General features: G+C 42.9%; 1 protein-coding gene across 1 annotated transcript in view; it reads left to right on the top strand.

The window, feature by feature from the left end:
- LOC113027780 (1-phosphatidylinositol 4,5-bisphosphate phosphodiesterase delta-3-A-like) overlaps window positions 1-15709 on the top strand; it is a 33057-nt gene that overhangs the window by 7114 nt on the left and 10234 nt on the right. Inside the window, exons 4-11 of the mRNA XM_026177578.1 lie at window positions 1835-2063; window positions 2293-2422; window positions 6800-7025; window positions 7775-7976; window positions 10017-10161; window positions 12779-12931; window positions 14782-14919; window positions 15013-15166. Coding sequence (XP_026033363.1) covers window positions 1835-2063; window positions 2293-2422; window positions 6800-7025; window positions 7775-7976; window positions 10017-10161; window positions 12779-12931; window positions 14782-14919; window positions 15013-15166 — 1377 coding nt within the window. The remainder of the gene's footprint in view (window positions 1-1834; window positions 2064-2292; window positions 2423-6799; window positions 7026-7774; window positions 7977-10016; window positions 10162-12778; window positions 12932-14781; window positions 14920-15012; window positions 15167-15709) is intronic.

Here is a 15709-nt window from a genome sequence, read left to right on the forward strand (position 1 = left end):
ATTTTCCTTGTTTGAGGTGACCAAATACTTATTTTCCACCCTGATTTACCAATAAATTCTTTACAAATCCTACCATGTGGATTCATGGATTTTTTTTTCACATTCTGTCTCTCACAGTTGAAGTGTACCTCTGGTGCAAATTACTGACCTCTGTCATCATTTTAAGTGGGGGAACTTGCACAATCGGTGGCTGACTAAATACTTTTTTGCCCCACTGTATGTTCAGAGAGCCGGTCCAAAGGTGATGCAAGGTACAAAGACAGTCCTGTGGGTTGGCCTGGCTGCAGGACAAAGCAGAGAAGCAGTTTTATGGGTTTACCCAAATGAAGAGAGACAGTTCTCGGAGTGAGCCCGGGGCCCAGCAATGGCCGAGGAGGTGGCCAGTAGGCCTGTTTTGGCAGTCGGTGGCCAGTGATGACAGCCAGCAATACCCAGGTTGGAGACCCTTTGGAGGGGGTGAATGGCAGCTGGTGATAAAGGTCATGATCATTCAGGGGGGGTTCGGAGGAGGCTGACATCGGCAGAGGAGACCCCTCCAAAAGCTTGGTTGGAGCCCATTATCAATGGTAGGGATGAGAGTCCCCTAGAGGCAGAGCCCATTTTGAGACTGGGCTGTGATGGGGGCTGGCAATGGCATCAGCATCATCAGCATGCTGGCCTTCAGCCCACAGACTTTTAATATGTGTAGATCCAAAAATCTAGGTAGAAATTCCAAAAAGCTTCCTAAATTCCTCCTTCAGGTCCTTGGAAAGGATTGCTATATCTTCTGCATCCATGTTCTGGTTGCCTTGTTCTGTCATCTTAGTGAAGTGCAGAATGTTAGAACCCACATCCAAAATGTGACAGGACAAGGTTCAAAACATAATGAGAGCCATTTGGTTGAAAAAGACGGAAAAGGTCTATAAATGCAGAGACAAACAGTAAACAGAAATACATGAAACAAAATCCAAAATAACAGGGAAATACATAAGTAGGCAACAGTGTGATACAGTCAGCTTAAAGTGAAAGACAGGTTATACACACATCGGAGCACATTGAGGGCTAAATTAGGAAAACAGATCGGTGAGAAGAAAGCAGTGAAACTAAACAGTGATAGGGGAAGTAAAACTATAAGCACAACACAGAAGGCAAAAGACTTCCAAATTAAAACAGGAAGTTACTAACCACAGAGACAAAGGTGTGGTAACAGTACATAAGAGGAAACTAAGGAAACCAGAATAAGCAAAGAACCAAATTCTAAAGAACAAACAAACCAAGAGCTGGGTGGAAAACCTAATCGTGTCATGGTCCTGGGTCTTCGAGCTTGGTTCTGGATGTGCTCATTTCTTTGAAATTACAAAAGAGTTGTCTCTGTATATATTGTTCTCTTGTGCTTCTGAGTTTAGTTATAGTCTCGTGTGTGTTATGTTCTGCTTTGCCTTCCTTGCTTTGTTAGTGGATTCTGCTCAGCTGTGTTCTCCAGGTGTTTCACCTTTACCCATATCTCATGGGTATTTAAGCCCCCTGTTTCCTTCTGTCACTTGTTGTGATCTTCCCATAGCTGTGTGCCCTGTCTATTTCTCAGTGTAGTTCTCTAGCTAATGTTCACCAGTATCTGCTTACTTAAGTTCTTTGCATTTTGGTTTGCTGCATGTCCAGGAATAAAGCTGCCTTTTGAGTTCAGTTCTGCATATTGGGTCCAATTCTCTGCTCACTACACAGTGTATCATAACAAATAATAAACAAAGATAAAAGAAAAAAATCTTAAAACTCTCTGTCAGGACCATAACAATCACAAGGTGTGAATATATTTGAATAATTCTTTGCTCACTTTATTTCTTTCTTCATCCTCCAGTCTCCATCATGGAAGTGGAGTGTGTGCACGAAGGTTGCCAGTCAGAAACATTGCGGCAGATGGTTGGCTCAGTACCTGAAAACCAGTGTTTAACAGTGGTCTTCAAAGGGTCTCGTAAAAGCCTGGATCTCCTCTGCCAAAGCCAAGAAGAAGCTCAGTGCTGGGCCCGTGGCATCCGTACCCTGCAGGAGAGGATGGACAACATGACCCAGAAGGAGAAACTTGACCAATATCCTTGATTTTTGTGGGGGTGGACATACATCCCTGTTCATTTGGATTTATAGAAGCACTACTTTGTGTACATTTAATTATTATTATTATTATTATTTAATTATAATTTGTTGACCACTGGGAACCAAGAGATCCAAACTAGAGAGTTAGCACTGTAAGAGGTAACCACTGAGACTTCATGTTAAAATACACCATATGGCTCACCAGTGCTTCCTTGACAGTGTGACCTGGATTCATGCTTATATGAGTCGGGCTGACCGAAACCGCGACGACAAGATGAGCTACGATGAGGTTCAGATTCTGCTGCAGATGATCAATATTGACTTGAATGACCAGTATGCTCGCAGCCTCTTCCAGGTAGCAGAACACACTGCTTAATTTAAGTAATTAAAGTCAATCATTTAAATTAAAGCTAACTTTACGGGTTTATAGCCATTCTGTCTGGAGTATTGATTTCCCCTCTTGGCGCGCAGTGTGGGTTTTTCAGTTATATTGTATACAAATGGTGATGACTTTATTTGGTTAGTACTCAGAGCTTGTGACCATAGGAAAGGGTAGGAACGTAGACTAACCAGTAAATTGACACCTTCACATTTACGCTCAGCTCTCTCTTTATTACAGTGGACTGCCATGTAGTCTGTTTGTTGATCTCATATTCCGCACTCCTCTCACTTGTGAACAAAATCCTGAATGTCGCCCATAGACATTGCCTGATGAGTGCTAATGACTAAATAAAGTGCACCTGTGTGTAATCTAATGTCAGTACAAATACAGCTGCTCTGTGACGGCCTCAGAGGTTGTCTAAGAGAATACTGGGAGCAACAACACCATGAAGTCCAAAGAACACACCAGACAGGTCAGGGATAAAGTTATTGAGAAATTTAAAGCAGGCTTAGGCTACAAAAAGATTTCCCAAGCCTTGAACATCCCACGGAGCACTGTTCAAGCCATCATTCAGAAATGGAAGGAGTATGGCACAACTGTAAACCTACCAAGACAAGGCCGTCCACCTAAACTCACAGGCCGAACAAGGAGAGCGCTGATCAGAAATGCAGCCAAGAGGCCCATGGTGACTCTGGACGAGCTGCAGAGATCTACAGCTCAGGTGGGGGAATCTGTCCATAGGACAACTATTAGTCGTGCACTGCACAAAGTTGGCCTTTATGGAAGAGTGGCAAGAAGAAAGCCATTGTTAACAGAAAACCATAAGAAGTCCTGTTTGCAGTTTGCCACAAGCCATGTGGGGGACACAGCAAACATGTGGAAGAAGCTGCTCTGGTCAGATGAGACCAAAATGCAAAACGCTCTGTGTGGCGGAAAACTAACACTGCACATGACTCTGAACACACCATCCCCACTGTCAGATATGGTGGTGGCAGCATCATGCTCTGGGGGGGCTTCTCTTCAGCAGGGACAGGGAAGCTGGTCAGAGTTGATGGGAAGATGGATGGAGCCAAATACAGGGCAACCTTGGAAGAAAACCTCTTGGAGTCGGCAAAAGACTTGAGACTGGGGCAGAGGTTCACCTTCCAGCAGGACAACAACCCTGAACATAAAGCCAGGGCAACAATGGGATGGTTTAAAACAACACATATCCATGTGTTAGAATGGCCCAGTCAAAGTCCAGATCTAAGTCCAATCCAGAATCTGTGGCAAGATCTGAAAACTGCTGTTCACAAACGCTGTCCATCTAATCTGACTGAGCTGGAGCTGTTTTGCAAAGAAGAATGGGCAAAGATTTCAGTGTCTAGATGTGCAAAGCTGGTAGAGACAGACCCTAAAAGACTGGCAGCTGGAACTGCAGCAAAAGCTGGTTCGACAAAGTATTGACTCAGGGGCTGAATAATTACACACACCCCACTTTGCAGTTATTTATTTGTAAAAAATGTTTGGAATCATGTATGATTTTGGTTCCACTTCTCACGTGTGCACCACTTTGTGTTGGTCTTTCACCTGGAATTCCAATAAAATTGATTCATGTTTGTGGCTGTAATGTGACAAAATGTGGAAAAGTTCAAGGGGGCCCAATACTTTTGCAAGCCACTGTAGACTCCTCAATTTGGGTTAGTTATTCATCCCACACTTGGAGTGTGCATATGGCGGGGGTGTTGCTTCTGGCTCCGCTGCAGTGTGGGGGTGGTTAAGTGGGCTCGAGGGGCAGTGCCAGGGTGGCTGCCAGGGCAGCTGCTGCCACTCAGTAATCAGACTGTCCCTATTTCAGTGACGCAGGGGCTCAAGAGAGGAGCTGAGTGTGGAGTGGAGAAGCAGCTGAAAAGCTGACCTCCTGACATCAGGAAAAAGGATAACATATTGTTAATAACACCATAAAACTGTCACCTGAGGCTACGTGGGGTCCATTCATTTCACAGTGGTGGTCCCGCAGTCTGCGGCACCTGTGCAGCTGCTGCACCTACTTGGCAGATATAGTGATGCACCAAGAGCAGGCAGCAGTGCACAAAGACCAGCTGAATGAGCTTTGGGCTCAGGCAGAGCAACAAACAAGTGTGCGGGAGAGACTGGACAGGGCAGCCGCACCGCTGCGATCCCCTCCTCTCATGGTGGCCATGCACCGGAAAGGGGACGGGGATGATCCCCAGGTCCTCATGGAGGCGTTCCAGGTTAGTGCTGAGGCATGCCAGTGGCCTGCTGTGGAGTGGGTTCCGCGGCTACTGCTGCTGCTATCCGGAGTGGCCCAGACGGCGGCCGTGATCCTACCCCCCTGTGTCAGGGGGGCGTTTTGAGGACGTTCGCCTGGGCTCTCCCCAGAGGACCATTGCAGGCGGTTTTGTGGCAGGCGGGGGATCAGCTGTTCGCCTGGGCTAGTAGGCTGCACAATGCCGCGATGAGATGGCTGCAGCCTGAGCCATCAGAGGGCGAGGCGTGGATGCTCTCAATGATTGTCCTGGAGCAGTTTGTGGAGGGGCTGCCCAGAGAGGCGACATGGTCCGCTGTTACCAGCCCTGGCTGAAGATCACCAACTGGTCAGCAGGCAACCGCCAGTAACTGCGTCGAGGAGGAGGCCCCCTGGCCCAGCCCCAGCGGAGCGACCTCCGCCCCTGCAGTCCTCAAATCTGTCCTAGCGAACCTGCCAACCCGGAGCCGAGCAACAACAGGCACCCGAGCCACAGGGGGTGGCGCAGGCAGCCGGGACACCTGCAACGGGAGTGTCCACTGATGGAGGTCAGGCGGGTGTTCTGGGCCCAACCAGACTTACCGCATATTAGTAAGGTGTCAAGGAGATATACACCAGACTTTGGTGGACATGGCCTGTACGCAGACCCTCGTGCATCAAAGCTTGGTTCACCCCAGAGCATTGTTGGAAGCAAAGTGCGGTTAAGTGTGTGCATGGGAGCATTCACAAATATCACACAATATTTTACAGTGCAGTAGCACGTAGTGTCTGCGCGGCATTCAGCGGTGACATGTACTTCTAGGGAGGATCCGCCGGCACCAGTGATTCACCCGAGGGGAGATTTCCCACTGGAGCAGTCTTATGATGACACCCCACACTCAGCCTTCGACCAAGTGATAGAAATTGATGGTCACCTGGTGTGCCCTGAAGCCGCGCAGGCCTACCCACACTTTGTATTATTGAACAATAGGCTTTATCAAGTGAGTTGTGACACTCACACAGAGGAGGAGTACACCCAGTTGTTGGTGCTGAAAAGCCGTCGAGAAATTATTTTCCAGGCGGCTCATTATAACCCCATTGCAGGGCATATGGGATATGATAAACCTCTGGAGCGAATAATAGCCCAATCTTATTGGCCAGGCCCGAGCAGATGTGCGCTGATGGTATGCGTCATGCAAGGAATGTTAGCTGGTTAACCAGCCAGCTATCGTAAAAGCACCTTTTTGCCCACTACCAATAATGGAAGTGCCGTTTGAGCGCATTGGCATGGACCTCATCAGGCCATTTCACCGAAGGGTACGTGGCTATCGCTTTGTATTAGTTATGGTGGATTATGCAAAGCAACCCTCGGAAGCAGTGATGCTGGGCACCATCTCTGCAAAGAGTGTTGCGCAGGCGCTGTTCAGGGCATCTCTTGAGTTGGCAGCCCAAAAGAGATTCCTGACTGACCAGGGCAGGTCATTCATGTCTCACACACTTAAACAGCTGTACAAATTATTGGGCATGAAATCTAAACCAGGAGAGGAGAGAGATGAATTGGGGCCAGAGATGCCAAATTCAAACATTCCTGCCTCTCTCCATTGTAATAAACATCTCACACAGGGCCAGAGAGTGGATGTTGGTGTATCCAACAGCGTTTTGCAGATGTGTTCTCACCTCTGCACGTCATACTTCACTCATAGAGCACCATTTTGCATAGGCATGCATAGAGCGACCTGGCGTGGCGGTGTGTTTACAGCCCTACAGGTTACCTGAGCAAGAGGCAAATTGTTGAGAGAATTGCTGAAAATAGGAGTGATAGAAGAGTCAAACAGTGTGTGGTGTAGCCCCTTAGTTCTTGTGGTGAAGAAAGATGGGTCTGTATGGTTCTGTGTGGAATATCCTTATCCGATGCCCCAGGTCGATGAGCTCCTGGACCGGTTAGGTACTGCTCACTTTTTCACAACACTGGATTTTTATGTAGCTATCCCCACCAGGGATAAAAAATAATATAGCAGATACAGGGATATATAGACCAAAAGTGGGTAGAGATAACACCCCCACAGCAAATCATGTTCTATTTGCACATTAACAAACTGCTATTATTTCCGTCTTTCTGATAGAAATGTGACCAGTCAGGTGACGGTCGTCTCGATCATGGAGAGATTGAAGTTTTCTGCAGGGAGTTGTTACGAAGGCCAGAACTGGACATCATATTCATTCGCTACTCTGCAAATGGCTGTGTGCTTTCAGCTGTGGACCTGAGGGATTTCCTAAAGGACCAGGGGGAGGATGCCTCACTCGTTCATGCCCAAAGCCTCATACTCACCTATGAACTTAATGAGTGGGGTACGGTACTAGTAACAATAAATTATAAGATTGGAGAATTAAAATACTTTAAAAATAGCAAAGCTTACCTGACAAATATTCAGCTGTGCTAAAGGATGAAGTTTGTGGTACAAAGGACATTTTGACTGGAAAACACAGTTTGGCCACAACTCAAAGATTCATACACCAAGTCTGACCTGACAACATTTCACATAGATGTCTAATAGGACAGAACAGAATATCACAATGGGATGGGGTAATTCTATATTTATTCCCAGTCTGTCTGAGGGATAAGCAGTAACACATTCTGGCTAGAGCAAATGAAAACACAAGGATTGATGAGGTAAGTGATCAGATAAGCTGAAGTGTTTCAGTTTACATCAGACCTGAAGGAGATTCAAGTCTTTATAGAATAGTCTGTGTATACTGAGTATACATAGGCTGCTCCAGACTGCTCCTCTGTGTGTCTACTGTATTTTCCTGGTATCAATTGACTAATCATAGGCACATGAAGATTAATTCAGACTGATATAAAAAGAGTTGAAAAGCTGTAAATGAGTGAAGAGGATGCAGTCTACATGGATACATCAGCAACCAGTCAACCAGTTTGATTCCTGGCCAGTCGCATCCCTTCTGAATGTCTTCCCCCTCTGTTTCTGTGCTACAAAAAATTAAGGCATTAATTTATTATTATTTTTAATTATAAGAATAAAAATGATGTTTATTTAATACCCTATTTTTTAAACTTTGTTTCTCTTTGCCCATTGCAGCCCAGAAGAATAGCTTCATGACTCCCAATGGTTTCACCATGTACATGTTGTCAAAGGAAAACTGTGTGTTTAACCCAGAACACGCTAGAGTTTACCAAGACATGGCACACCCACTGTCGCACTACTTCATCTCCTCGTCCCACAACACCTACCTCACTAAGGACCAGCTGACTGGGAACAGCAGCACAGAGCCTTACATACGGTAACAGCAACAGGGCAGTGATTGTGAACTAGGCCGTGTGCAAATACATTTATTAATTTGGTAATCTACCTATTTCACTATTATTGACAAAGGCAGTATACTATTATTATTGTAGGAGAGGTTTGTACTAAATTATTATACTTTAAATTGTCTCACAAAATTCTGAACAAGGTGAATTAGAACTTTTGTAAAAACCAATCATAACACACAAAATGCAGCAGTACTTGTCAGTCCCCTATAAACAGCTGGATGGCGTTGTCTGGGCTGCCTAGCTAAGCCCACTGACATCATAACTCAGATCAAGATTAGTGTCAGGAATAGGTGGATAAACTACGTAGTGCTTCTTCGCATATCTGCTCTGTTCTCAGAATTGTTCTCAGCTGTTATGACCACTGACAAGTGAAGTGAAAAAGACTGTCACGACTATCACTTCATCCTGGGTGGCTGTAGCTTAGGAGGTAGAGCAGGTGGTCTGCTAATTTGAAGGTTGGTCTCTGGTTGCATGCCAAAGTGTCCTTGGACAAGATACTGACCTCAGAAATTCCCCAGATCTCAATCCAACTTTGGAATGTTCTAGACAAACAAGCCCAATCCATTGAGGCCACAACTGACAACTTGCAGGACTTAAACGATCTGTTGCTAAAATCTTGGTGCCAGATACTGCAACGTGTCTTCAGGGGTGCAATGGAGTCCTCAACAGGTCAGAGCTTTTCTGTGAGCAAAAGGGTATAAACACAATATTAGGCAGGTGGTCATAATGTTGGTGTATATACCTGGGAATTTGGTACTGTTAACAAAAGTTACCATTGACAAATGAACCCACATGTACAAGTTTTAACTAGCTGGCTAACCAACCCCATGTTGGCAATTATACTTTAGTGTAGAAATGTTTATACCATGGCATTGTTCAACATTATACATAAGTTAAAGTCATGGCGCATTACAGCTGGTGAGTTAATTTGGCAAGCCAGATAATTCCACTCATGCATACTTTTACTAAGTATAACTTAACCAAACAAGATACAGTTAGCCAGCCAGCTATAACTCAGCTATTCCGCGTGAATCTGATGGTGCTGTCACGGGTTGCTCTGAGGATCCACTCGCAGGACTCCGGAGTTGTGTTTTAACAGAGACGGTTTATTTACAAGATCTCCACCAAGTGTATTTACAGACAGTGCCAGGATAGTGCTTTAAACAAGATGTGAGAGGCAGGGTTCCAGGGAAAACAGGGGAATCACACACGCGCTCACGCCAACCTTTCTCTCTCCGCTAGTGACCAGTCACTCCTTCCACACTCCACACGGGGAAACACGGGGACGGGTCCGGGGAATCTAGAACACAGAGACACACGTTAACTTTCTGAGGTGGAGGCATGGGAAACTTGGGCTCGACGTGTACTGACTAGAGTCCTCACAACAATCCAGCGTTGAACAGCTGACCTCCTCCCTCTAAAATACCAGCTGGTCTGATGAGGCCCAGGTGTTCCCAATCCAGGAAGGCGTGGGCCGAGGGCGTGAAGCCGCCATGAGTTCCGCCCCGGCCAAACAGGAGAGAGAGGGAGAGAGGGGGAGAGAGGGGGAGAGAGAGATAGAAAAGGAGAGCCAGGAGTGGGGAGATTATGATCAGCGCCTTGCCGATCCCACAGGTCGTGACAGGTGCACCATTTGTATTGTTTACTGATGAAGTAGGTGGAAAATGGAAAATGTCAGATAGCTGGCAAATATTCATTGTAAGCAGGCATGCAAGTATGCAAGTAACATTAGCCAAAAAGATCACAGATATAAATTTTCAAAAGCAATCTCTTCTACAAAATACTATATAGCCATTTTGCCTTTATGTACTTTGTTATAGGATTTGATATGCTTAGAACAGTCATATGTTGATGTTACATTTGTCCAAAAAGTAATTAAATGCCATAATTTTTTTAAGTTACTTTAAATTTACTTTACTTCAGAAATATGTAATAAAAGGTGTTTAAGATGTAATTTTTTCTTAACCCAAGGTACACCTTTACTCACAAAGCTTGAATTTGTCTCTTAGAGCTCTAAAACATGGTTGTCGGTGTGTGGAGCTGGACTGTTGGGATGGAGACAAAGGAGAACCAGTTATCTATCATGGACACACACTTACTTCCAAAGTGCCCTTTGTTGAAGTAATTGAGACTATCAATGAGTATGCTTTCAAAGTGAGTACTTCACTGTAACCAAGAGTTCTCTGCAGAAAATGAAATCTTACTGTAGAAATTGTGTAGTATGGTATTTCAAACAATCTAAGCAACTACTGCAGATGTCATTGACTGACTTATTACAGTAGTGTAAATATATTAGAGGGTTAACTAGCTAATTGGAGCCTTGAATGTGTTCTAACAACCAACCATCAGCTGCAAAGTAATGCTCAATAATCAGATTGCTTCCTGTATAGATGCTGCTTTAGTCCACAGATTATAGAATTCTTACCTTGATTACCTGACATTAAAGAGACCACAATGAGCCAAAAACAATTCCTCACACAATCAGCAGAAGCTTCAAATGCTAACACTGTGCTGACATTCTCAATGTTCAGATATGTATATATATAGTTATATATTTGGAACCATCATGAATGACTTCTAGAAGCTAGTTTTGCTCATCTGAATGCATCATTAGTGATGGTAAATATATGTTTGTCCATTCTGATGATTTGACTTATGTCTTGAGATATATAGATATAGATGCTGCTGCTGTATATGTTCTTTGATTTTTACTGCTTGTCCTTCCTCTTGTGTTAGCTTTCTGTTACTGTCTCTTATGTTAACGTGTCAGTTTTGACCGTGCCTCAAATCAGCCAAAACGATACCCTCAAAACAATAATTTATCATCCAATTTGTTTGTTACCTGTTGGTTACCTTCTTCAGCTTCCTTATCTATGAAAAGATTGGTTTTAATGTGGCCCACAGGGCTTTTTTACAGGATACCTTTTCAATCGAAAAAAATGGTAAACTGAACCTCAAGAGATTTTTTATGTTACCTTACTATTAATTACAACTACTAGAATATATCTCTAAAATAATTTGTTTTATTTATTCTTTATTTTAATGTTATTAACTATTGTAAGATCTGTGGTGTTACAGGTCAGTTTAATGCATACATATTTAGTTGGAGAGTTTTTTGGGGACAGTATTAAACAACAATGGTTGTCTCTATAAAGCACATTTTAAAGAAAGTGGAGCCCTGTCCTTCAGGGGTCAGTTCAAGTTTTTTTGTTTTGCTTGCCTTCGTTTTATTGTGTCCACCATGGTAAGTTTCTTCCTGAAGTCCTTATCCAAGGTCATAGATGGTAAAGAAATTGTCGCACATGATATTGTCACGTGTAATCATATTAAGGATTAGAAGTTTTCCTTGATTTTTCACAGGGATACTAATTGCACATTAGTCTGTGTAAGTCTGTAGATTCTGTGCATTGCAGTTTTTGCATCAGCTATGCATGGATTTCTGTGTCTTTTTTGCCAGGCTGGCTGGTGTTATGTTGCCAGATAGAGCATTTTTCCATGAAAGGGACAAAATGTTCATCTGCTGTCACCTCTGCCCTGGGTTGAACATCAGTGGAAGGAGATGCACCAATCTCTCCCATACATCTCTGATGGGGCAAGCTTGTCAGTTTTTGCTCTAGTACCACTGTTGTCAAATCTGAGGACTTTTAATACCATTCAAAAGAAAAAGATTCTGCCTGGCGATGCATCCAGAAACTATCAGTGTTTATAATGCACCAATATAAGCATCCAGATATTCCCAGAGGTGACATTCCAAATGTTGCCATGGACTGTTTTTTCTTTAAAGCATTGTAATAGCAATAATGACTTTTAGGAAAAGTGGTGAAATCAATAACAAATGAAAACATGTCTTGATGTCACGTATTCTTGTCACGGCACACCTGGTAATCCCAGGGGTCATTTTGGTGACATTTTCAGCAGTGGCCCTGCCATGCAAGCCAGGAGATACTGCACTCCAAGAGATGTGACCACTTTTGGATTTGTATGTTTCAGCAGAACAGAAGCAGCTTCAGCACCTGTGACCTCCTCATCAGACTTATCAGATGTATCTTTGTTGTATCCCGTGGTTGACATTCTCTATCATCCAGCTCCTCAGAAACTGGCTTGTCCATATTGCTATGCTGTTTTGTGTCTTCTGGCTAATTCTATTCAAAGATATGATGCAGAACTTGGCTTATTGTAAATCTTCTCATTTTTGCATGCTGCAAACCGGAGATGTATACTCTGCATGTCACCAACATCTTTACATGTCTTACATTTTTATACATTTCCATCTGGATTACCTTTTCAATCAAGCAGTAGGGATAAAAGGGGCTGTTTGTTCTGAGGAGACAAACAGACAGAGAAGCCCCTAACTTCTCTCCGACAGTGTTAGTGAGCTCAGTGTGTTTATGATTTTAGTTTTGGCACTGATTATTTCATAATCTTACATTTTAACTGGGTCAGAACCGACCCTAACAACACAAAAGTCATAACTTTTGCCAAAGCATTTTGTAATTTTGTGAAATTTTTTTTTCTTTTCTTTTGTTTAAATTGAGGTTCCTGACAAAGTCAAAAAGGCTTGATGCAATAAACAAATTTAAATAGCACTTCTATGCATTTAAAACCTAAAAACAGGTTGGTGCCAACCCTAACACAAGAGGAAGGTGTGTTATAAATCGACATTAGCCACAGTGACAATTTTGCTGACAGGCCAAGTGATAATTTCCTTATTTTTCTCTGGTCTACAGAAAATACTTTTCTCACTGACTTTCCAACATTGTGTCTGTCCCAGTCCTCTCCCTACCCTCTAATCCTGTCTTTGGAGAACCACTGCTCTCTGGAGCAGCAGAAAGTTATGGCTAGACATCTGCACTCCATTCTGGGAGACAAATTTCTAACAAAGCCTCTTGAAGGCCTGGATTCCCACAATTTGCCTTCCCCAGAGGTAAGTAGTCAAGTAATCAGTGAAAGTTCAGTTCCCATTAGCACTACTAAATCCACTGATAGCAAACATAACTTTATGTGGGACATGTAAATATTCCTGGGTTAATTAAACCACATGTAGATTGTTCTCACAATTACAGTTTTCATCAGATTAATAAAGATAAAAATGATCCATACAAAGAGATATATGTATTGTGCTTGATACTTTTCATTGGCAGGTGGACATTGCTGGCTGGATTTCAATGGCCTATAAAAGTTTTTCAGTCTCCAACCACTTTTACAGTTTTTAATCCTCAGCTGTAAAAGGCTGATAGGGTACCGTCATCACTCTGCCAGGCGTGGACACCCAACTTTAAAACATGATAAAGATGGTGACGTAGGATTTTTAAATTAATGCCATAGGTTCATTTACTAAAAACCTCAAATGAATTTGAATCTCGGGGACCTTCACGGTCAGAGGTCTATTTTTCTAAAATTCTTGTGAATACTGTAACTCAAGAAGGAAGTCACCTAGGAGTCTTACATTTATACAATAATTACTAGGAGGCTGAGGTGTAACACTGGCAGCTGTCAGTATTTTTCACAGCTGGTAAGACTGCTTACCATCTTTTATTATAACTGAAACTAATACAATTAAATACATTTGTTCTGACCTCTGATACTTCTGGTAAAACCTTAGAACATTTGTAGCTTTGTTTCAGCCTGGTATGGGAAAACTTGCAGTAAATGTTTCATGTGTCTTTTATCTCTCATGAGATTTTTTCAGAGCCCTTTGACATTTTTCTCATGTAACATAGTTATGCAGTAAGAATTTAATATATTCAAAAGCATTACAGAAAAATGTGAAAGTAGCCCCTTTCATGAGACAATTATTTAGGCCTGTAATCAGTTTTCAGTCTGTGAACATTACTAAATTTTATCTAAAATTTGAGCACTGCTCAGAGAGCTCTATTGGGAAGATTATGCTATAACTGCAGTTACCTTCATGTATCACAAGTGTATAAGTGTAACAAATATGTTTAGAGCTTTACAATAGGAAAAACTTCTCTATACGATAGGAAAAATCTGCGTCTAACTAGGTGAAAATTATGTAACGCTTATCGTGATCAATAGGCAGATCACTAATGCCTCAAAAGGAGAAAGACCAATGGCAGAAAAGGTTAATGTGTGCAGGGTTGGATGTGGCAGCACAGCGGAGGGTGGTCTCCATCTCCTGATTGGCCCTATCGGCCTGGCCATTACTCTGTGCGTGAAAACCAGAACAGAGACTGAACTGGGCTCAGAGGGAAGTACAGAATTTTTTCCAAACTCGGGAAGTGGGGACTGTGGCCTGATATGACATTCAGGCAGAAAACATGGTCAGTGATGAGTTGAGTGGTTTCCAGAACAAAGCGTAGCCTAGCCAGGGCGATGAAATTAGCTGCTTTAGAAAAATGGTCTACAATAGTTAGAATTGGGTTACCTGTTAAGGGGGCTAGTCCAGTGATGAACTCCAAAGCGATGTGGGATCAGGGACATCCCGGCATCGGCAAGGGTTGGAAGAGTACAAACGGAGAAGAGCTGGTGATTGTATTCTGAGCACAGTAGACACATATTCTTTAAAACATGTTCTATTATTAATGTGGGCCACCAGAACAAACATTGTGTGTGTGTGTGTGTGTGTGTGTGTGTGTGTGTGTGTGTGTGTGTGTGTGTGTGTGTGTGCGTGTGTGTGCGTGCGTGTGTGTGTGTGTGTGTGTGTGTGTGTGTGTGTGTGTGTGCGTGCGTGCGTGCGTGTGTGCGTGCGTGCGTGCGTGCGTGTGTGTGTGTGTGTGTGCGTGTGTGCGTGTGTGTGTGTGTGTGTGTGTGTAGGCTCTTAAAGGTAAAGTCCTAGTGAAGGGGAAGAAGGAGAGGTTGGAGGAATGCTCGTCCAGCTCTTCAGACCTCAGTTCCTCAGATGAGGAGACCAGCCGCATAGAAGGGAAACCCAGAAGGAAGGAGGATAAAAAGGTTGGTACGACACTATCCTAGAAACAGTACCTCTGACCACTTCTGGATGGTGACTAATTCAGTTGGTTTCTGTGTATGTGCATGCGATGTCAGGCAGGCGTCTCCAAGATAACTCCGGAGCTATCAGACCTGGTTGTGTACACTTGCAGTGTTCCCTTTAAAAGCTTCGAACAAGCTGCCAAAAGTCCAGCAACCAACATGTCATCTTTCTCCGAAAGTGATGCACTCAGACATATTAAGGACTCAGGTAGGACACGTCTAAACTTGCCTTTTAGAGTAAAATGACTTTCTGGACTTTGGTTTTGCACAACACTGGTCACTATATTCTTCATTTCCGGTTAATACTTGTACAGCTGCTGTTATTGTGTATATATTTATTTATATTTAGATTTCTTCATACATTCTTATATAGTTCTATATTGTGTATTGTGTATTTTGTTGTACAGTTATTTTATTTTCAACTTTAATTTATATATTTATCTTTATCTTATTCTTCCCAGTTAAATTTACCCTTCATTCTAATTTGTGTTGTACAGTTATTTCATTTTTAACCTTAATTTATATTTTATTCCTTCCTAGTTAAATTTACCCTTTTTAATTTTTCATATTTATTTCCTATCTTATTCATAGCCTTTTCCTTTTTTGTTCTCTTTAGGTCACGAGCAGTTGTCCAAGCATTTCACTACATATCGTACTGTGTATGACTGTGTACGTGACAAATAAAATTTGAATTTGAATTTGAATTTGAATTTAAAATGGAATAGTTTGTACAGTACAAGTACAGTAGCAA

The sequence above is a fragment of the Astatotilapia calliptera genome, chromosome 8 (assembly GCF_900246225.1).
Source record: "Astatotilapia calliptera chromosome 8, fAstCal1.2, whole genome shotgun sequence".
In the NCBI taxonomy this organism is placed as follows: domain Eukaryota; kingdom Metazoa; phylum Chordata; class Actinopteri; order Cichliformes; family Cichlidae; genus Astatotilapia; species Astatotilapia calliptera.